The 22,837-nt window shown below is 34.0% G+C and overlaps 1 protein-coding gene across 9 annotated transcripts in view; it reads right to left on the bottom strand.

Moving 5' to 3' along the window:
* AMPdeam (AMP deaminase) overlaps positions 1–22,837 on the bottom strand; it is a 123,569-nt gene that overhangs the window by 28,871 nt on the left and 71,861 nt on the right. For all 9 annotated transcript variants that reach the window (XM_085948458.1, XM_085948457.1, XM_085948460.1 and 6 more), the window contains one exon: positions 9,320–9,443. In XM_085948458.1, coding sequence (XP_085804584.1) covers positions 9,320–9,443 — 124 coding nt within the window. The remainder of the gene's footprint in view (positions 1–9,319; positions 9,444–22,837) is intronic.

Raw genomic sequence — 22,837 nt, 5'->3', positions numbered from 1 at the left:
CACGATAAAAAATTATATTGATAATCTCTGTGATCCCAAATTTGACAAGAATTAGGCATTTTATTATTCAAAAAATCGGCAAGATTAACACATTTGAAGTTGATTCTAAAGATACTTATTATATGCTATGTCTTTGACCATTTAAGTGTGATAAACATCTTATGAATAATGATTGCTTATAATAATAATTGACCTAAGAATAAGGTAGTGTTTTTTTGAAATACGCCATTTCTTTTGTCATTCCCTAGTGGTTAAGCTACAACATACGGCCGTAGCCATAAATTGACAAACTATAATTAAAGTAGGGAGTAAAATTATGTTAACGCGCGTGTTTGAACATGTACCTAACCGATTTTTTTTATTTTTTTTAAACTGCACTGCACAGTTATGTACCGAAATATGACTATATTCTAAAACATTAGAGCGAGAGGTTTAAAAGAATACTATTTTATGTAACAAAAATACTTTATGCAGTCATCAAATGTTTAAAATAACTATAAAGGATAATAAGGCTTCAAAATTATATAAATAGTTTATCTACAACGTTTAAGGAGTGTCCAGGATCATGGTTTGAAAATACAATAAAAACTCAATTTTGACCTTCGACGAGCATGTCCCCCCCCTTAAGCAGAATTGAATTCATTTTCAGTTAATTCTGTTTTGTATGAAAAGTTATTTCGGAAGAAATCCGTAATCCAATCCACTACCATTGGTTGCTAAGTGGGTGGTCCTGGCAACTAAATTATTAATATATACGTGCGTTACTATGGAAATCAAAATGACATTTCAGTATTCTATACTTACTTTTTTGTTGCAAAATAGCAAAAAAATGATTTGTTGACAATTGCCTTATTTGTCCTAAATTATTAATACATAGAATTGTCAAGTTTATATGATTCAACAGAAAATTTAAAAACGTGGTATATAAAAAGTTCTTTTTGTCTTGTAATTATTTACATAATAAATCAATATCCAGTACGATGTTTGAAATGCGAACTCCTGTTCAGCTTGTTGACAGTAACTAAAAAAATCTTCATAGTTGCATTATAACATTATTTGTATTGTCTCAATTGTTTCCGAATGAGACAGGAATATAATACGAATACTTTATATTTAAATGTGTGAGAAAGAGAGAAATAACATAACATTCGTTTACAATGATTGACACTGAAAAAAATCAAGGTCCTATATTAAATTTTGTATAAAAAAAATTTAACTAAAAAATCTAAATAATTTATAAATCTTAGTAGATTACGAGGGTGGGTCAATAAGTCCTTAGAAAAGCCGACAGGTGGCGCGACTAGTACTGTAAGCGGTTTGTTTTCATGCAGCGGCACTACCGATTCAGTATGCTGCGAAGTTTCAATCAGATCGGTCGGGTTGTTGTGTGTTTCTCGTACATTTAAAAAAAAAAATGGCTTGTGGAAAATGGAAAAATGGAAAATGGAGAAAATTGAGTTTAGAGTTGTTATTAAACATTTTAATATAAAAGGGTTAACAGCAAAGGAAATAAAAAATGAGTTGGATTTAGTTCACGGCATATCTGCTCCTTCACTTGCAACTATTTATAACTGGTTAAATGAATTTAAACGTGGTCGTACATCAACAAAGGATGAACCACGCTCAGGACGTCCTGTAGAGGTGACTACACCAGAAATGATCAATAAAATCCACGATATGGTGTTAAGTGACCGAAGATTAAAGTTGAATGAGATAATTGAGGTTACAGGGATCTCAAAAGGTAGCGTCATTTCTATTTTACATGACAAATTGGGCATGAAAAATATTTCTGCAAGATGGGTGCCGCGTTTGCTCACAGTCGACAATAAACGCAATAGAGTGGTGGCCTCTAAAGCCCTGTTGTCGCTCATGCAACGCAATCCGGATGAATTTTTTCGTCGCTTTGTGACTGTAAATGAAACATGGATACACCACTATACTCCCGAGACGAAAGAACAGTCAAAGCAGTGGATTGCGAAGGCAAACCATGTCCAAAGAAGGCGAAAACCGTAAAATCAGCTGGTAAGGTTATGGCTACTGTATTTTGGGATGCACGTGAAATTATTTTCGTTGACTATTTGGAAAAAAGGAAAAACAATAACAGGGGATTATTATGCATCTTTATTGGACCAGCTAAAAAACAAAATTGAAGAAAAACGGCCTCATTTAAACAGGAAAAAAATCCTCTTTCATCAGGACAATGCCCGTGTTCACACATGTTTACGATCAATGGCTAAAATTGAAGAATTGAAGTTCGAATTGGTCGACCACCCACCGTATTCGCCAGATTTAGCCCCCAGTGACTTTTTCCTTTTCCCAAACTTAAAAAAATGGCTAAGTGGACAACGTTTTTTTTCAAATGAAGAAGTCATCGATCGGACAAATGCTTATTTTGAGGACCTTCCGAAAACTTATTTTTTTGACGGTTTAAAAAAAATTGAGAAACGTCTAATCAAGTGTATTGAGCTCCAAGGAGATTATGTTGAGAAATAAAAAAAAAAATACAAAAATAAAAAGTGTTTTAATGCTTTTTTCTAAGGAATTATTGAACCACCCTCGTATCTGTCGATGTCGGATAAAGTATTGTGAAAATTCGACCTCGAGATTTTGACTGATTTGTATCAGGTCTCGTCCAGTGCTTTTTGGCACGTTTTTTATGACTTTTCTTTTCTAATACTGAAATATTTCACGGCTCCATGGTAGGAGCCCCAAGAGTTTGAGAAGACCATGACACCTTCAAGAGCATATCAAGATAAGTGTTTGGGTTTTTTGTACACAAGTTTTTTTTGTCGAAAATGAGCATAAATATTACTTTGATAGCATTTTCGTGGTGTAGTAAGTCAAGAGTAAGTGAAACGGCAAATAATTTTCAACAGTATGTGGAACGAAATTTCGCAGTCGTCGCCAATCGGAGACTGACAGTCGAGGCGTGAACACGTCAATTTGTTTTGTGATGGCGTCGGAGGAATATATTCTTAAATCATGTAAAGATGACTAAAAAACATTCCGCATGTACTTTAAAAAGAAAACGTGTCAATGAATATACTATTATTATTACGAATATAATAATAAACATAACATTAAAAGGACGCATATTGAATTTTTATGGCAAATTATATTTCGTTCGGCTCGCGTCATTTGCACAACCCGCGCATCGCCGAGTCACGATCTTTTTAGACCATGCCTCAGCTGAAGTATGGCCTTAAAAATCGATGAGAAATACTGCGTTAGAAAAATACAACCAACTAATTTCGGTTTATTACAAATTGGCAGGGTTGTATTACCGTTTCAATTTACCAAATACTTGTAAAACAATATGAAATTTGAAATAGCGTTTTATAAAGAATTGATGTATTATTGCTCTGGGGGATGTATCCAATTTAGTTTTAGTTAGTCAACAGTCACATTGAAAAGTTGATATTTCTGACTATATATTATAGTAAGGTAGGTACGTTGTTTTACACGAACATAGAAATGTTTCATGTGTGGCAATTTTACTAGGTTTTTGGCTTTGACTGAGGTTCAAGGACTCTGGTGGATTAAGCCGGCAACAGACGAAGCTTAATACTTAAGCGATATACATGCTATCCCGGGCTAGGCAAAAGTTTACATTTTTTTTCAGTGTATATTTGAACCCAGAGTATGTACCTAATAGGTTGAACAAGTGGCTAGTGCGTATGGTTCGATGTTATGTTCACTTAATCCTTTTCTATGGAAGCTAAACCAGGAGATGTCACGGAGAGGTGATGATTTCGAAATGTGAAATGTGTATATTTGGACTGACCGGGTGATAAATGTTGACGTTCTCGATCGAATGGGAAAGGATCGAAAAATGTTGCGTTGTATCAAAACCAGAAAACTACAGTACCTCGGCCACGTTATGAAAGGACAGAAATACAGCATTCCCCAACTTGCCATACAAAGAAAGATCAACGGAAAGCGTAGCAGAGGACGACGCCGCAATTCGTGGCTTAAGAACATCCGTGACTGGTACGAGTGCATTTTCTGGTAGTAGGTAGATGATAAAGCAAGGATCGCCCTGCTGGCCGACCCCCGTTAGGGGATGACACGATAAGAATAAGTGGATAACATTAACTTCTCGCAAAAACAAAAAATATTCGAGAAGAAAATGTTCGATTTTCTAAACTGTATACTAGCACAGTGACACGAACAAAAACGCCGACCTTCAGTTAGTGTTTATGGCAGAGTATGGTTTAACGACATAACTATACAAATCTAGCCTTGTAGTCAATTCTACTTCTCAAATAGCCGTGCGACAACCTCACGACAAGGTACAAACAGAATATATAAGTCCCATGGTCCTAAACTATGGAAGAAGCAGAGAAGAAATGGTCAAAAAGACTATGAACAGGTAACCACTAGCGTAATCGTTTAGTATTAGGAAGTAAAATGTATGTTGTTTACCTTTTCTTTGTAAATGTAATAAAATTTTACGTAAAAAATTTCGCCTCCAAGAATCGAGACTGCTGAAGTGTGATTGGAACGCTGTGACCACAGACCTCGAAATGTCATGTCGTGAAATTCAAATCGATCTATTTTGGAAATAATTTCCGGGAAATCTCCATTAAACTTAGAAAATGAGTTATGGGAGAGATTGTTTACGTAAAATTTAGCAAGTACATGCTTCAATAACTTTTATAGCAATAATGGAAGTGTATGAAAATTGAAAAAGAAAATTGAATATTTATAAATTTATATACTGTATAATTGTGAATAAAGAATTTTAATACTAATTTTATCAATACAAGATAGAAGTTAACTACCGTTATAAAAATACTGTAAACGCGTATCTATATCTATAGACGCGTAATTATAATTATAGATTTTGTTAATGCTATAACTCGCTAACTATAATGAATATTGTAAAAGTAACAATTGGAAAAACTTAAGATTCTGGTATAGATGGGTTTCTACCCATAAACAATAATAAATCTTAATCGCATCTTGGATAAATAAAAGAATCAAATACTACAACTAAAAACACAAATTGACGCGTGACCTTGAACCTTAACTGAATTCTGTCCGACTAGAATTTACGGCCCGGCTGTGTTGAGTTGCCAGATAAAAATAGATTCAAGGTTACGTTTAGATTACTATGGAAAAGTCACTATTAAAGACTAAATAAATTTGTAGTCGCTTGTAATTAACATCTTGTTAGGATTAAGCATTTATATATTTAAGTTGAAATGTTAAGTATAATATTATAGTATTTTCACGTAATAATGTTCGTCCGAAAGGTAAATATCGAATGAAACGTTTTCTGCGGCTCCAAATAGTTTTATTAAAACTTAGTAAAATTCTATTGGCCTAAAAAGGCCAAGAGTGGTGGAAAGGACTAGTACGTGGGTGTCAACCTTTCATTTTGACATTTTAAATTTAAAGACTGCCATTCCCTTATTTAGTACCCGAATACTTATTCCGATACCTCGATGGAAAGCTAGAAACTTTCCCCTTCGTTTGAACACGAAAAATCATATAAAATTAACTATTTTGCTTACGTCATCGCAACGGCGTATTTAAGGGACTCGTTCTAGAGGGTACTTGAAACACCCCTATTGAAACTTTATTTTGTGAAAATAAGGTAGAGTAATTTTAACCCGATTTAATTAGAAGATATCTCTATTAGAAAGTTGCCAGGAACGGGAGATATACGTAAATTTATCCCGTGAGAGAAAGATATACATCTGCTATCCCTTACGGACTGTTTCCTGTTAAACCTCTATCCCGAGGGTATAAAAGGTGACCACTTTTCCCGTAAAATCATTAGTTTCTACACTCTTCACCGGCGATCTCCAGTAAGCAGCAGACCTCTCTGCGAGCTTGTGGGACACGGTTCTCAGTACATTCGCGATTCCTACGTACCAGTAAGTCCCCTTCGACGGGCAAAACGTAGCGCGAATAACACGTATCTGTCGGTAGTGACGTCGGCTGCTAAAACGTAGCACGAATACTACGTATCTGTCGATAGTGACGCGCTCGCGGATTAATTTTATTTTTCATTACTCATCATACGAGGTGACGTAATCGAGATAAATTACGCGATCGGATTTGTTTTATAAAAACAAATTAATAAACTCAGTCTGTAATAATAAATTTTACAAATCTTTTCGGGATTATAAAATAAATTTTTGAAACTTTATTAAGTAAACATAATTATAAAATAAATTTTAGTAAACAAATTCATAAACATAAAAACAAATTTTAGTAAATAAATTTGTAAACATTAAGCAAATCTTTTGTAAACAAGTCTGTAAACACAAATAAATATTTGTAAATACACTGTGAACATAAATAAACTTTATAAACAACAATAAAATAATTCTATTCTTTTATAAACCTAATACTGTGTGACCAAAGAATAATTTATATTTTCTTTCTTATGGGAAAATATTTCATGAATTAAAAATATCCAAAGAATATCTGCGTATACATTCTCTGAATTAGGTGTGACTTTTCGGGAATTTGTGAAAGATTTCACAGAGATCCTATAGTGAACAAATAAATAGTTTGCTGATACTTTAATGAGATCTAATTACGGGAACAATGACAGTTAACCTTATTGTGTGACCGTGAACTCTAGTACCTGAATAAATTCGGCACCACACCAGCTGAGAGTTTTATTCGGGAATTCAAAAGTTGTGATACTACAAAGGAGATCCACCTCTCCTAATTCATCACTAGTCTCCTCAGTGACGGCCCGGTAGCATTATTGAGCTAGCCGTGAGCCGGGTCATGTCAACAGGTATAACTGAACGTGTATGTATAAACATACCACATAAGCGTGAAATTCGATAGTTTTGTCAGAAATTATGACGTAGTTAGAGCGACACCGAGCTAGAAAAAAACTATGCAATATACCTACCTGCTTCATGCAAGAGCAGTCGGAAATAGTAACGGTGACGATCATTAAATTTATCCTATGTAATTCGTGCGCAGTCGAAAAAATCACAATCTGCGCAATTTCAAGATTAAGTTGTTCTACTATTATAGTATGTTTGCACTTTTCGGGTATTTTCCATCGTGCTTTTTGACGACGCGGTTTAAGCGCAAAATGACACCATTTATGTACATTCTTGTGCCGTATGAGTCTATAATATTGTGTCCGTTATGTATACTCGCGCTAGTATACTGCTCAAGTATGCAGTTACGTCTGTACCAAGCTTTAGTTATTAACATTATGAAAATATTTTATAAGGCACTCTCAAAGTTATAGAGAAATAATTTGTAGTAAACATAATAGAGGGATCGCATGTCTAATTTTAATTCAAGAGGACATGGCGTGATCAAAAAATGTCACTAGGGAAATATCAACTGTCAAACAATAACTAATATTTCGTATACAAGTGTCTCAGAATTTGTACAAATTAATGTGTATTACATTCAAAAGAAGACAACACATTTTATCTTGAAATTCCTTTTATCATGTTAATTTACCACTTGCAGCGATTCGCAACCAGTGCTCCAACAAGATGACAGAATCTATAGATGAAATATTTTTGAGAGTGTCTTAATGCTGCGATTATTTAAATATTTTCTCATTTAGAGCAAAATGACAACAAGAAGAAACTACACTTTTTAAGCAAACACGACTATAGAGACATACTCGACACGTTTAACAATATTAATTTGAATGTATTCTTACAATCAAAATTCCAGATTGGGTTCTACGCCTATTTTACGAGAAATGGATGTTAGCCACTTCTTCTTCGATGGCGCTACAGCTCAAGTCGAGCCCTGGCCTCCTCCACCGCCGTCCTCCAGCCGGAACGGTCCTCCGCAAGACTTTTCCAGTTCCTGATTTTTAGCAGCTGGTTGGCATCTTTTGTGATGTTATCACCGCATCGTGTGCGTGGCTTTCACACTGACCTTTTCCCCCCTGGGTTTCCTACGAGGTTCTTCTTCGGTATCCGTGACTCAGGCATGCGCTGGACATGGCCTGCCCAGTTTAGCCTCTGGAGTTTTTTGAAGGTGGAGAGTATTGAATCTTATATAATTCCGCCAAGCGGTATAATTCCGTGTTGTACCTAATTCTCCACTCCCTACCATCATGGGTCCGTATATCCGCCTCAGGATTTTTCTCTCAAAGCAGTCCACCATTTCAGCTGCTTTCATATTTAGCGTCCATGACTCGCACCCGTATGCAACGACTGTGCGTATGACGGTTTTATAGAGCCGGGTCTTACTTTTTCTGTGGACATTTCTGGAATTGAATACGGGCAGCAATAAGAAGTACGATTTAATTGCAGCGGTTATTCGGGTTTTAATTTCTTCCAGTTCCTCGTTCGCTTTTGTAATATTGGAACCCAGGTATGTGAACCGGTTGACGATCTCAGATTGATAGTTTCCAAAACTGGAACTTTGGCCCAGCCTACTCTGATTTTGTCGGCTTTGATGTTAGCCACTTGCTCATCCTATTAGGTCTGGGTTCAAACACACATTGAAAAACAACATGTGATTTTTTCGCCAGACTCGGTAATTGAAATTACAGGCCGACACGTTATCCGCACAGCGATCGTAGGCGTTAAATTACGATAATTGAGAATATTAAAAAATATAAATATTTCTTTACCATCTGATTCAATTCATTTTTAGTTTAGACGTGTATTTTATGGTACAGAATATAAATTTGAAGTTGGAAATCTTTTAAATACTAAAATGGCGGCCACAATTTCATTTTCCGATAATTATCGTCTGTTTGATTTGTTATGATTGTTTTTCAGTTTATACATAATTTTTTGGTGCTGATTACAAATTTGAAACCAAAATAAACATTTTGCCATTGGAAGCCTATAAAATACCAAGATGGCGGCCAAAAAATGTTGTTTTTCTGATACGACTGATTTCTTTTAGTGGTATGAATTTAGAGGAAAGTTTTGTTACTGAATATCGAACAATGACAAAATAGCTATCGACACTTTTACTAAATAATATCTCTCTCTCGATCATGCCCGATCCTAATAGAATCATATGGGTATCCACACAGTGGAGGTTTGTATTAACAGATTTTTGTTTTTACGAGAAATGGATATCAGCCAATTGCTCAATCTATTGTTCATACTCTGACTCATACACAAATTTAAAAACAATAATATGTGTACTTGCCAGATACAGGATTCGAACCTGGGACCCACGACGCTATAGGCCGACGCATAAGCCGCACGGCCATCGTGGCCCCTACGATAATTACATACCACCTACATACTATTTAGTTTAGATTGGGCTGTAAAGATTTTTGGATAGGTACCTATGCCAAAAGTGGATTGGCAGTATTGAAAAAGAAATGATCAGAGATACTCACTCCTGAGGTGTCTTCGCCACTGATGGATACCCTCTGGAAATGTGGAATGCAGTCATCCTGCAGAACACGGTCTGCCAAATCGTCGGTGGTGCTTCCGGCCACGCTGCGTTTCTCTTCTGCAGCTCTGAAAATTGAAAACAAATCAAAAATATTAAAAACCAGCGCTTGCTTAACGGCCCACGTGCGCCACGTAGGTCAAAAATTGTTCAATTTTTTTTCGGTTGGGTACATGTTCAAAAACGCGCGTTAATATGATCTTACTCCCTATTTCAGGTATCGTTTGTTAATTTATGGCTACGGCCGTATGTTGTAGCTTAACCACTGGGAAATGGCAATAGAAATGGTGTATTTCAAAAAAAAAACTACCTTATTCTTATAATTCAATAATTATTATAAAACAATCATTATTAGTAGGGTGTTTATCACATTTGAATGATCAAAGACAAAGCTTATAATCAGTATCTTTAGAATTTTCTTCAAATGTGTTAATCGTGCCCATTTTTTGAATAATAAAATGCCTAATTCTTGTCAATGGGATCACAGAGATTGTAAAATATATTTTTTTATCGTAAATATTTCACTATATAATGTTAACATTAATTTTACTAATGGTTTTATAAATGCGTTTAAAAAATAATAAACCTAAAACATCTTAACACCACTGCACATTGATGTACTGAAATATGACTATATTCTAAAACATTAGATCGAGAGGTTTAAAAGAATACTATTTTATGTAATAAAAATACTTTATGCAGTCATCAAACGTTTAAAATAAATATAAAGGATAACAAGGCTTCAAAATTATAAAAATAGATTATCAATAATGTTTAAGGAATGTCCAGGCTTATGCTCTGAAAAAAACATAAATTCTCTATTTTGACCTACGTGCGGCATTTGGGCCCTTAAAGGTTTCAGGTACCGTATAACGGCTGAAAATGAAGACTTTGGGCTTCTTTTTAAAAAGTAAGTTAGAACAACCTGCACATTTTATAATAATACCTAAGTACATAATATATTAAACCACCATAACATAATATATTATATACAAAACGCGAATTCAATTGCAAGTTCCAATTGAAAGTTTACAGAATATGTTTTACGATATAACACAATTTATTTAATATAACGCACGTATTGATAAAAAGACTAATAATTTGAAGTACATACTTGGATAGCCACGGATATGTAGGTAATGCACGAAAATATGACTATTCTCAATTTTTAAAAAAATACGTTTACAATAATATTATTTAATAGTAGGTATTAATATATTTTATATGATCATGAATTAATACACAGTTTACACGTGCATGGATTTACTGCCGACAGTGCGTATTATCGCGGCCATAATAAGAAAATGAACATGTAAACATGTATTATCTATCATACAAGATGCAAGATTGACGCATGATACGCATGAATCAAAAAAGTTCGGAAGCTTCAGAATTTTCATGTTACAGTTGGGATTTGTTCTTTATCTGCGCCTCCGCAGCAAAACGATGGTGGCGAACCTGCCGGTAAAAAAACGAACTATACCGCGCAGACTCATTTAGAGGTTAACCGATTTTCACGACCTGTCAAATAATACTATAAAATGACAACATCTCGCCTCGCTTACTCTTGAAGAATGAGAATGGCGAGGCGGTCAGCGATTTTACGTGTAAACAGCTGTTAATATTGCGATGGTTAAATCCGTGGACATGTACAGGCGCTATAATGTTAATTTATATGTTGAGAAAAGACAAGACGTCATAATGACATATACTTATCTCCAACAAAATCGACATTGTATTTACGCTCATCTCCCAAAAATACCCTAAATTCGTTTCATCATAATGGTCTCTGTCCACCAAAATCTACGTATTCTTACCTACACAGAAAGATGTTGAAAAAGCCGTTGGCAGTTTAACGAAACAGTTGATATGAATGGTTATATTGACAGTCGAATTATATTAATAATATAATTGATATACAACATAAAAACTATGGTAAAACCAATACCAACGTAGCTACTCTACGTAACGTAGATGGTCTACGGCATACGCTTTAAAGAATTTTATATTTTTATAGTAGTTTTTTTACATTAAACCACAATTGTTTAGGTTTAGAATATAATAGATTGTAGGTAAACAGTGCGCAAGCAATTAACCAATGCAAGACGTCAACAACAAGTCTCTATTTTTTTAATACAAAGAATACCTCCAATCCAATATTCCCAACGTGAGAGTTTTTTTTTATTCTGCAGTTACTAATTCAGTATTTAGTATTATAATATAATAATACCACAAAAGTTTGCTAATTTAATTTATAAATTACCAACATCAAAGTGACATAATAATATTATGTTAGCCAAGTAATAAATTTGATTGTTGTTGTCAAATAGATAGGTGCACACAAGATTTAAGAATGCAGCATACATACTTCTCATTGTAAATACATAATTTGGAACAGCAACTAACATACTTAAATCTGATAGTTTAATGGATAAAGCACTCATCCGACAAGCTCAATATGTGTGATTGAATCCCATTTCTAATGCGTGTCCGGAAACTTGTACGTATCGTCACCGTTTTAGCAAAAGCATCTATGTGCACTTTCTCAAATTGTGCAGGAGAAGGATAAAACTGAATAAAAAAATAATGTTACATTTAAACATTAAAATTATGAAGAATGCTTTATTATAATCAGAAAATGGTCTAAGATTATTATTTTGTTTACAAAAATCTTTTATTTTTAATACAAAAATAATAAAAATACAGTTTGTGATGTCACATAAGTTGTTTTGACCGTTTTGTAAATACACATAGTTTAATTTATTCATCAAAATGTGAATAATAATAAATGCATGAAAAACTGTTACATAAATAATAGTTGAAATATACATAGTGCGTTAGTGATAAATTGCAATATCATTTTATTAATTATTAATGCAATAGTGAGATGATGTTATATTTATAAGTTCGTTTACTTTCTATTAGCAGGTTTAAATGTTAGGTTATCGTAGAAATAGTGGTGATCTTTCTCTATTACACTTTTTAATTCCTGAAGATGTATGTATTTCGACTGCGATATTGGCAATGATTCATTATATATATTACAAAGGCAGTCAAACGGTTGCACTGATAAAGTTGAGTTTGTAAAAGATTGTTCCATCTGGTAGATACTGTAACATTTTAATATCATATACAACAGGATCTCCGATTCGTTTTCCTGGTCTGATTGAACTTAATCCAGATTTAATCTTATCCATAATTCTTAAAAATTAAAAATCAATGACATTAATTTTATAAGGTTGTTTTGGTCTTGCTAGCCGCATACGTGCTATATAATCAGATGGTGAATATATTGGAGGCTTAAAATACTTTTCTTAGGTGGCATGTGCACTATCAGCCTCTATCATGGTGTGGCCTTTTTCCAGAAAAAGCTGTTGAATCTCGATGTTTTTTCTCTCTAAATAACTTAGAGCAGTAGCGAATAATTTATTTCGGTTTTGATATCCACACCCATCCGATATTAGAATTATTTCATTGTATTGTCCTGCTTTCGATGAGATGAGACAAATTCATTAGAAGATACATTATGAAGAATGTATATGGTGAAATTGTGTAGTTGCAGCTTTTGTTTATAATACATTTGTGCCTGTGTTTTGGACATAGCAGCACACTTTGGAGATCCATTGTGATTACTAACCGTCCAGTAATACTTCTGGTACTCTCCTTCATTTCATTTTTGGTCTTCTAGCATCTTTTTTTTTTTTAATAATGTGGCTATTGTATTCCATTTCTGAAACATTCTTCATTTTATAACTACAGCAGATGGCAGTGATGGCACACTGATCTTTACGTGGTTGGTGGATACTGATTTTTTGGTGGTAAATATACTGGAGTATATTCTGCTGCTTTATGACCATTTTCCAGAGACCATTTTCCAAAGACCATTTTTTATATGCATCATGCATTTGTATTTTGGATCGGAAACACGATTCCACATACACCCTGGAGGTATTTTCTCTGCAATAATGGCTGGGAACTTTGGAATTAGATCCAACCATAATGTAACATTTTTCCATAAATCTCTCCGTTTTGAGTTTTGGTTGCACTACCAATTATTTATCTTCAGTCAGATTCTTATTACCTGTCATTGTTGCTTTCAATTGGCCACTGTCATCGAGACGTTTGTAGTTGTTTATCCAACTTTTAAATTAATTCTCGCCTATACCCTATTGACCATGTAGGCATCTTCCAGAAATTATTGAATATTTCCTGTCTCTGTTTTTGAGAAAGCATCTTTCAAACCGTCGTGCAAGACCATAATGCATAGCATATAACATAGAAACAAACTATGTGTAGCCAAACTGTAAAAAAACATTACACTCTCGATATCAAAATACCATCTTACTTATATGTTACTATAGTATACACATAGTTGTTTTTGTGAACCGTGGTTTTTGAACCTTACACATAGCTGTTTTTTATTTTTTGAAATAACTTCGGAGCGAGTTTACCCAACACATAGATCATTTTACTGGCCTATAGAGAAAAAAATAAGGAATGACTTGGTATTTAAAAGTCATTTTTGATAAAAGTGACACATAGATGATTTTGCTAAAACGGTGACGGTATGCAGTTCGCCGTACACTTCACCGTGAAATTTTTATCGGAAATATATGGCCGTACATTAAAGACCGTCCAACCTCTTTGGGTCGTATAGTACTGACTAATGTATAAATGTCTAAATAAAACACGGTTCTTGTCGGTTTACACTTTACAGGAAGCCAGCAAATTTTGAAAATAGCCGATATATTGGATTATTTGTTAGGTTAAGTTAGGTTTTCATTCTTAAATTTTGCCAAAATCAGCTATGAAAATTGAATTAATGTTCATAATGAATCTAATAAAATTGGAGACCATTTATAGTATATGATCATCTCTTTCCGATAAGAAAGTCCACGGCGAACTGTGCCACGGTGAAATGTTTTACGTACAATTTACATATAACCCTTCTAATGGATATGTCTCTGAATATATTCCAAAATACGTATTTTAAATAAACAAATTATAGTTAATTACTTCTCGTTAAGTGACATTTTCTGTTCTCTGGACCAGCGTTTCGACGCCTGCTTATTTCCAAACATCACTTAGTTAGTTTTCACTGTCAAACACCAGCACTTTGGTATCATAAAAAATTACACAGATATTAATGCTTTTTTATTATGTATTTCGCACGCTATTCTGTTAATAAAATACATACCTACATAATTATTATTATAATACATTTTTAATAATAAGCCTCAAAGAGCGACATTAGAATATAATATGTAAATTATTATTAAGTAGGCAAAACAAAAAAATTAAACAATTTTCACAACATATGTTATTATTTATAATATATGCGTTAACCGTGTAACTGCTTTGTGTAAAAACTTAAAAGCATTTTATTGCTAACATTGAAATACAATCTCTAACTAAAATGTTATTATTTTCATAGCAACGTATCTAATTAGAACGTTATGACCTCATTTTCAAAATATTATATAGGATTTATAGACGCATATTATGTATTTAATGTCGATATCGATTTACTCAACTCGGTTACATAATATCCACTTGGGAGCCAGTTAATATTCAGCACCTCAATCAATTCGATAATACTATTTCGGTAAATATGTAGATATTGCAATTCTTTCAAAAATACGTCGAAGATATTGTGCACTCAGCTATTTCCTGACAATAAAAAATCAAATCAATATCATTATAATATGAATATTTAAAATATTGCAAGGAAAAATCACACGTCCAATTTCGTAGACATTGTACATTATTTGTAGATGAATCATTTGTAATTTGAGATTTAATTCGCTTTAGTCACAAAATGATATACTAAGGCCCGTTTCAGACGGGACACCGGTGTCGCACTCGTATATAATAAGACGGCCTTCGTATTCGAATAAAGGGTCCATTGTAGTATGTTTATGAACGCCCAAGAGCTAATGAGTCAACTTGTGTCCGGTACACTTTTTCGTCGGCCGCTACATTCTCAAGCCGCCGATACACTCTTTTTTTATTACCGCAGCCAGTTTTATGTTCTAATTTATAACGCGAAATTATGCGTTGACTCATTAGCTATGGGACATTCATAAACACAATACAAAGGCCCGTTTATTCGAATGCAAACGCCTTCTATATTATATCGAGCGCCACACCGGTGTCCCGTCTGAAACGGGCATACAGCTCACACGACACATGTTATTGTTATTTATTATTATTACACTGAATTTACATACAAATATAGGTATACAATATACATAAACACAATTGATTACTTACTAACAATAAAGAAATATAAAAACAGTTACACAATATTAATAGTGGCAAAATAATGCCATTGCTACCACATTCTCAATATCTACTGGTCCAACAGTGGATTATATTTCGGCTGTAACTTTGTTTAAGCTTGACATCCACGAAATAAACTTTGCCAAAAGTAAATTTTTCAGATAAATTATGCAAATAATTACTCTTAATAAGTACATATTACCACGATCATATTTGCTTATACTGTTGCGTAGATAAACGCTTCGGTACTGAATGTACTCATATAGTCCGGTACAAAATAACTATGTAGGTTTAAAATTACATATATGCAACGGATGAATGACTTTCATATGCTCGATGGATTTCCAGAATGGAAGAGACCCCCGGAAGAAGACGAGATTTTAATGGAGAGACAGTGTTGAGTAGGGATTCCAATCCCGGGATCCCGAGCTATTTTCAATACCTATAAATCCCGGGATTGATAAAACATAATCCCGAAACTTTCGGGATTGATTTTTGTATCAATTGTTATGGAAAATAAAATAAAAACGAAAATATAACAGAAAAAAAACTTTTAATAACAAATAACTACATTAGAAATAAACTGAGTTTGAATGAAGTTTGATTTATACCCATGTGTAAGTTGCCGATTCATTTTATTTTTTCACATAAATTAATAAAAATGAGAAAGATTGGAAAAAACAATGCTTCGCACTATTAACAAAGTAATTCCACCATGATCTCACACGTTTTACGGCAGTTTCATATTTGGCTGACTAATTAGATTTATGAAGAGGAAAGGCCATAAGTACACCATGATTTGCTTTACTATTTTAAATCTCGCTAACCCATTCATTAAGTCTTTACTATCAGAAACAGCAATCTCATATTAAATTCACATTATTATTTATATTACAATATTATTTACACCATTAAACGTATGTATTTCCAAGATTGAACGTATACAATGTTAACAATAAATGTTTTAAATAGTATAAATTATACTAGATTTATTTTTGACCGATTTTATCAATGTTATTTGTAAATATAATAATTTTATATTAACAATGGAAAAAAAATGCCAATCCCGGGACCAGTCCCTGGATTGTCAAATTGTAATCCCGGGATCAGAATTTTGGCTCGGGATTGGATTCTCTAGTGTTGAGTGTGGGGAAGGATGTCGACGCCAGGGAGATGTCACCGGTGGACGACTGGGCGAAAGCATTTGAGGACCGAGTATTGTGGCAGCGAACAATTGATGAGCCCTTCTTCTTATCGTACCATTCCATGACGAAAATCACCATCACCATCAGGGCGATCTTTGTCGTCGTCATGATCGTCTGATCTTTCCATGGATAACAAATTGGGATGTTGTGAAAGCCTGAACAAAAACGAACCATATGTGCGAATAAGAAAGCATTCGGCACGCATATATCTCCACAAGATGCGTTAGCGTTAGAGCAAGATCGAATTTCTACGGATGACTTTTTTTTGGAACATTTTTTTGGAACGTCGCCGGTAAATATTGATTTGAATGATTACATTCGTTTAAAAACTGCGAGCACTTATTGCTGAAATTTATTATTATGTTTAACTATGATGTGTTTAAGTTTGATAGCCGTACTGACAAGCAACATGATGATGGTATAACGTTTCAGAGTTAAATTAATAATTGAGGTTCTTCTGTGCGTTATACGTGAAAAACACGGCTTCGTTTTGTCGAACAATAGCCGCTCTCTTTATGTTATTACTCTTGAGATGTTGTATTTTTTTATCTCGTAATGTGGCCGAGGTAGGTACTGTAGCTTTTAGGTTCTGATACTACGCAAAACATTTCGGTCTTTACCCATTCATTTAAGGATGTCAACATTTGTCACTCGGTCAGTTTAAGGAGTTTCGAGTATGCGTCTATACAACTACATCTCGAAAGCATAAACTCTCCGTGACTTCTCCTGGTAGAGCGCATAATATCTCCATAGCATAGAAAAGGATTTAGGGAATGTAACACCGAATCATACGCAGTCTCAGATCTAGGTTAAGGTCTCGATTGCTAATGAGGTGTCTCATTTTGAGAAATGCACCCATTGTCATCTCAATTCTTCCTGAAACAGGTCCCACTGAGGAGATCAAAGCTCGAATTAGGTTGTATCCTCATCCAAGAAAAATGCACGCATGCTTGTAAATTTACAAAAACTGCAATGTGTTTTCAAATCTTTTTGGGAGGTTGTGAATAAATAATCTTAACAATTCGGTCGACTGAATGACTAGTAGAACATTTTGAATCTGTCAAAAAAGTTTAAAGCGAAATGAAACCTCTAATGAATCAATCCTATTTTGACCTGTCCACTGACTTATCGCAAAGAAAACGATGACATGCTTGAAAAAGTATGGGAAATTAATGCCGTATCAAAAATGACCAAAGCAGACTTCATCTTTCTATATGATGTTGAAACTTGGATTCCATGGACGGCAAAGAGGACGAATATTTTCGTTCTGAAAGAAATTTCGCGTGAAAGACCAACGACGAGATATTAAGAAGATAAAACAATATTCGCACTTGTAAAGGACATAGGATAATTAAACAATCTATCGCAATGACCGAGTAAAAGGGAACCAACCTTCAACCTTCGAGAAATCAAAAGCAATTTAGTTCTGGGGTCACTCAAACTATAGGACAACTTGTACACCAAAAAACACATTTTGCATAAAAATCACTTGACGAATTCTCGTTAGAATATTTAACAACACGATAGAGAATGACGTAAAACGGAAAATTGTGAATTCAATAATATTTACTAGTAGAAAAAATGTGTAGGTAGACAATTAAAATTCATTGCTCAATTATATTTTTAATACAGCTGAATAAACATTTTTACTATCAGTGGATGCATTGTTCACCTAGTATCATTTTAAAAATTAAATTATAACATTCAATTTAAGTTTCAACAGTATTTATCTAGTATCCATCATATTTTTGTTGCTGTAGGCCATTTTATTCAATCCTTTCAGATTGTTATTAAGTTGAGTCCCAGCTATCTCTCCATTATTGGGGATTCCAGTGTCGAAAATATTTTTCACGTGTGTATTCCCCATAATTGTCTTCGTTTTCTTCCCCAATCTGACCACATAGCTTCGCAAATTTATAATATTTTTTAATAATTATGATCTCTGATATGATTTTTGCTACGATACATTTAAATGTCCTCATTTGTAGATACTATATTTAAGATACATTCAGCTTTGGCTGTATCTACCTCAATTAACTATAATTTATTATTGGTAACTAACCATTCTCAATTTGTTTTTGTTTCTACCAACGTCATTTTAAATGTGTATTAAATTCATGTGTCATAATATTAAAAGCGACACGAATTTTAAAACGTAGATCACTGTTTTTTTTTTAAACTTAGTTGATACGAACACCAACATCAAAAATAAATTCGCAATGTCAAATAACGAAATAACAACTGATTATTGGAGGGTAAAAACATATCCCCAACAATTCAAATTCATGTAGTCAGATCTCTATATTATCGAAACATGGACGGTGACAAGAGACGTAAGCATTTCAAATGTGGTGTTGGCGATGAATTAGTGCCATAGACGGTCAGGTAACCGGACAAAACAGAAAATGACAAAACAGAACAGTGACAAAACCGAACAGCCAGGGGAAAAAAGAAACATTAATTTTTGTGGAATCTATTTAGGTTACATCCACAGTGGCCGCGTGGCTTAAGCGTTGGACTATCACTGTGTGGGTCTCAGGTTCGAATCCTGGGTCTGGCAACTACACATATTGTTTTTCAATTTGTGTGTGAGTCAGGGTATGGACCTAATAGGTTGAGCAAGTGGCTGACAACCATTTCTCGTAAAAAACAAAAATCTGTTAATACAAACCTCTACCCTGTGGAGGCCTATATGATCCTATTAGGATCGGACATGGTCGGAAAAAAATTAGGTTAGGTTAGGTCATTATTTCGTTGTACCTAGTCACGCAATCATTTTGAACATATTATATTGATTATGATGAGATATCCAAAGCTTGCCGGCAACGCCGAGTTAAGTACCGTTTATTTGAGGCTTTCTAGCGATTAGGAATGCAGAAATTAGGTATATAATTTGATTTTTAATGGCGTATTGAAAATCTGTGCTATTAAAAATCTATCACCATAATAGAGATAGGACAATTTCAAAAGTAAATTTAAATTTTTCCTGAAAGGTTATAGTTAGGTATATTTATCGTTGTTCTGTTTTCTCATGGAACCAGACGGTCAATACGACGAACAAGTTCATAGTATGCGAGCTGGCCATGGCGAGATACTCTTCTCATTCGCACTTTCTTTTCACTTTCCAATTTTTTTGGCTACATATCCTGCAGAAAGGACGATAACTTCACTTCCGCAGAACTTATATTATACGTCTACCACTTGAGTTGTCCAGTAATTGTCTTTTATTCGAGCCACGTGTCTCTTTGTTTTTCGCAAACTCTGAACATTGGATATCCCTGTTTATTCCCACTCTTTTATTGAGGTTCCTCGTGGGAATTGTGATATTATATATTATTTTCAATAGCCCTTTTCACATAAATCTAGATCTCTTCTTACCATACGAATAATTACAATTGCCTTAAATTTATACTAGCACCTACAGACACAGTATCAAGAGAAAGGTGTAAATAAAAATAATTAACAAAAGTATTGAACATTATATCCTTTTGACTCTTGTTGGATTTAAATTAATTTAATGACAATTATTTCTTATTTCCGGTACATTATAAAGTATGGGAAAAATATTGTAATATTCTGTTCACAGCAAAGTATATTTCTGGAGTAATATCGAATGGAAATGTGTAGTGAAAACGGAGAGTCTTTCTTTTATAAGGCTTCAATCCCCCAGAGGCATTCGCACTACATAATTTCCAATAATACAGCGTGGCCGAAAAACAACGATATATTATAAACTGTTTTAATTTAAAAATGTATTCTATAATTTAACATGCTTATTTTTTACAACGTTTTTATTAGCTCGTATTCTTGTTTGTCCGGTGGTTGTTTGTCCAGTACAAATCTTGCAATCGATTTTTAACCAACTTCCCGACTAGCTAGACATATGAAACTTTTAGAATAAATCAGAACACGATGCCAGTGCATTCTTTTAACACTTTTAGCCATCTTTAAGCAGAATTGAATTCATTTTCAGTTAATTGTTTTGTATGGAAAGTTATTTCAGAAAAATCCGTAAAAAGTAAAAGACTATTATTGGTTGCTAAGGGGGTGGTCCTAGCAACTAAATTATTAATATATACGTGCGTTACTATGGAAATCTAAATGAAATGTCAAAATGACATTTCAGTATTCTATATTGTTTGTTTGTTTTTTTATTTACTTAATATCAAGTACAAGTTTGAGCATATTGAGCATAATAATTCAACAGAAAATTTAAAAACGTTGTATATAAAAATTTCTTTTTATCTTGTAATTATTTTTACTATGATTACATTCTGGTGTGGATTTTGGCTCCCGCTTACAGACGCTTGTTTTATTTTTTTATAATATGGTGTTCACTGTGAAACGCTACATTATTTGCTTTTCTCCTCTGAATGAGGTTCCACTGTTCAGTGTTTCCATCCAGTTACATTGGAAAGTTTACGATTAGCGAGTTCTTCCGTCCTACAAAGACATCTAATATTCTTTGACGCTCAAACGTGGGCCATTGTATCGCTATGTGTACAATGTTTCCCTGAGCATCACACTCTGCGATTCGCTCCTCGCATGACAATAGCATTTTTGTCATTTCTGCTCATTATGCAATTTTTGTCAACAGACCCATTTTTTAATAATGGTCAGTCATTCTACCCATACATGCTCTGGATTCAAATTATTGACCTACTGATGACAACATCACGTGAATAATAAAAGGGAACTCGTAAACGTCCCTACTCATAGACATGTTAGTCTGTTTATACAAATTTCATTATTTTATACAAAGATAGATGGCATTAAAATTAATCCGCATTTATAATTGTATTTTTAAGGCTATACCTCAGCTGAGGCATGGTCTAAAAAGATCGTGACTAGGCGATGCGCGGATTGTGCAAATGACGCGAGCCGAACGAAATATAATTTGTCATAAAAATTCAACATGCGTCCTTTTAATGTTATGTTTATTATTATATTCGTAATAATAATAGTAAATGTACATGTTTTCTTTTTCAAGTACATGCGGAACGTTTTTTAGTCATCTTTACACGATTTAAGAATATATTCCTCCGACGCCATCACAAAACAAATTGACGTGCTCACACCTCGACTGTCAGTCTCCGATTGGCGACGACTGCGAAATTTCGTTTCACATGCTGTTGAAAATTATTTGCCGTTTCACTTATGTACGCTCTTAACATTCTGACAATGCATGTGCAGATGTCCGCATATTGTATTGTATAAAATATATTGCAAGTACATAGTTAAAAATACACTACATTGCAATAAGGATATTGAAAAATTGCGTTGATGTATTTCACCTATTCTGCTAACGTGTCCATTTTAATATTTATAATTTTTACGCGAAGGAGTGTGCTGGTAAAAGTCAATGATCCAAGAACTCGAATCCCGTGGCTGATTCGAATTTAAACAGTATACAATGTACGAATAAATGCAAAGTTGGTAATGCTAAAATAACTCTGATTGTATACATATATTTTGTCAACTGATTTACAAGTGCCATAACCTGGTCCAATTTATTGTAGTTGTCTTTTTAACTAGTCACCCTGTACGAAAATTGTTGTTCTTTTCCGAAGACAATGCATACGTGTATTTTTTATCAAAACAGTGTAGGTTAGGTAGAACTTGACAAAGTTTTTGTGGGAAGGGCTACGTAAAAATGTAAACAAATTTCCGTCTTACAATGTAGATAAGTACCGACATTTAATCTTTTTCGCGAGACATAAGCGATGTCTTGTTGACTACGCCTACAATTAATAGTGAATAATATAAAAATACGGACCTACATAGGTGCTAAACTATAGTCATATTTTACTTACAATGGATTCATAATGATCTCGCACACATATAGCAATATTCTATAGTAAGCAATTTTGGTCGATCGCACGACATGGGTCGTGGTTAGGGAATCCAATCCCGGGATCCCGAATCCCGGGATCCCGGGATCCCGAGCTATTTTCGATACCTATGAATCCCGGGAT

The sequence above is a fragment of the Rhyacophila brunnea genome, unplaced genomic scaffold, assembly GCF_057557595.1.
Source record: "Rhyacophila brunnea isolate RB1 unplaced genomic scaffold, BYU_Rbru_1.0 scaffold_20, whole genome shotgun sequence".
Taxonomy (NCBI): Eukaryota; Metazoa; Arthropoda; class Insecta; order Trichoptera; family Rhyacophilidae; genus Rhyacophila; species Rhyacophila brunnea.
This window is presented reverse-complemented; position numbering and strand designations above follow the sequence as displayed.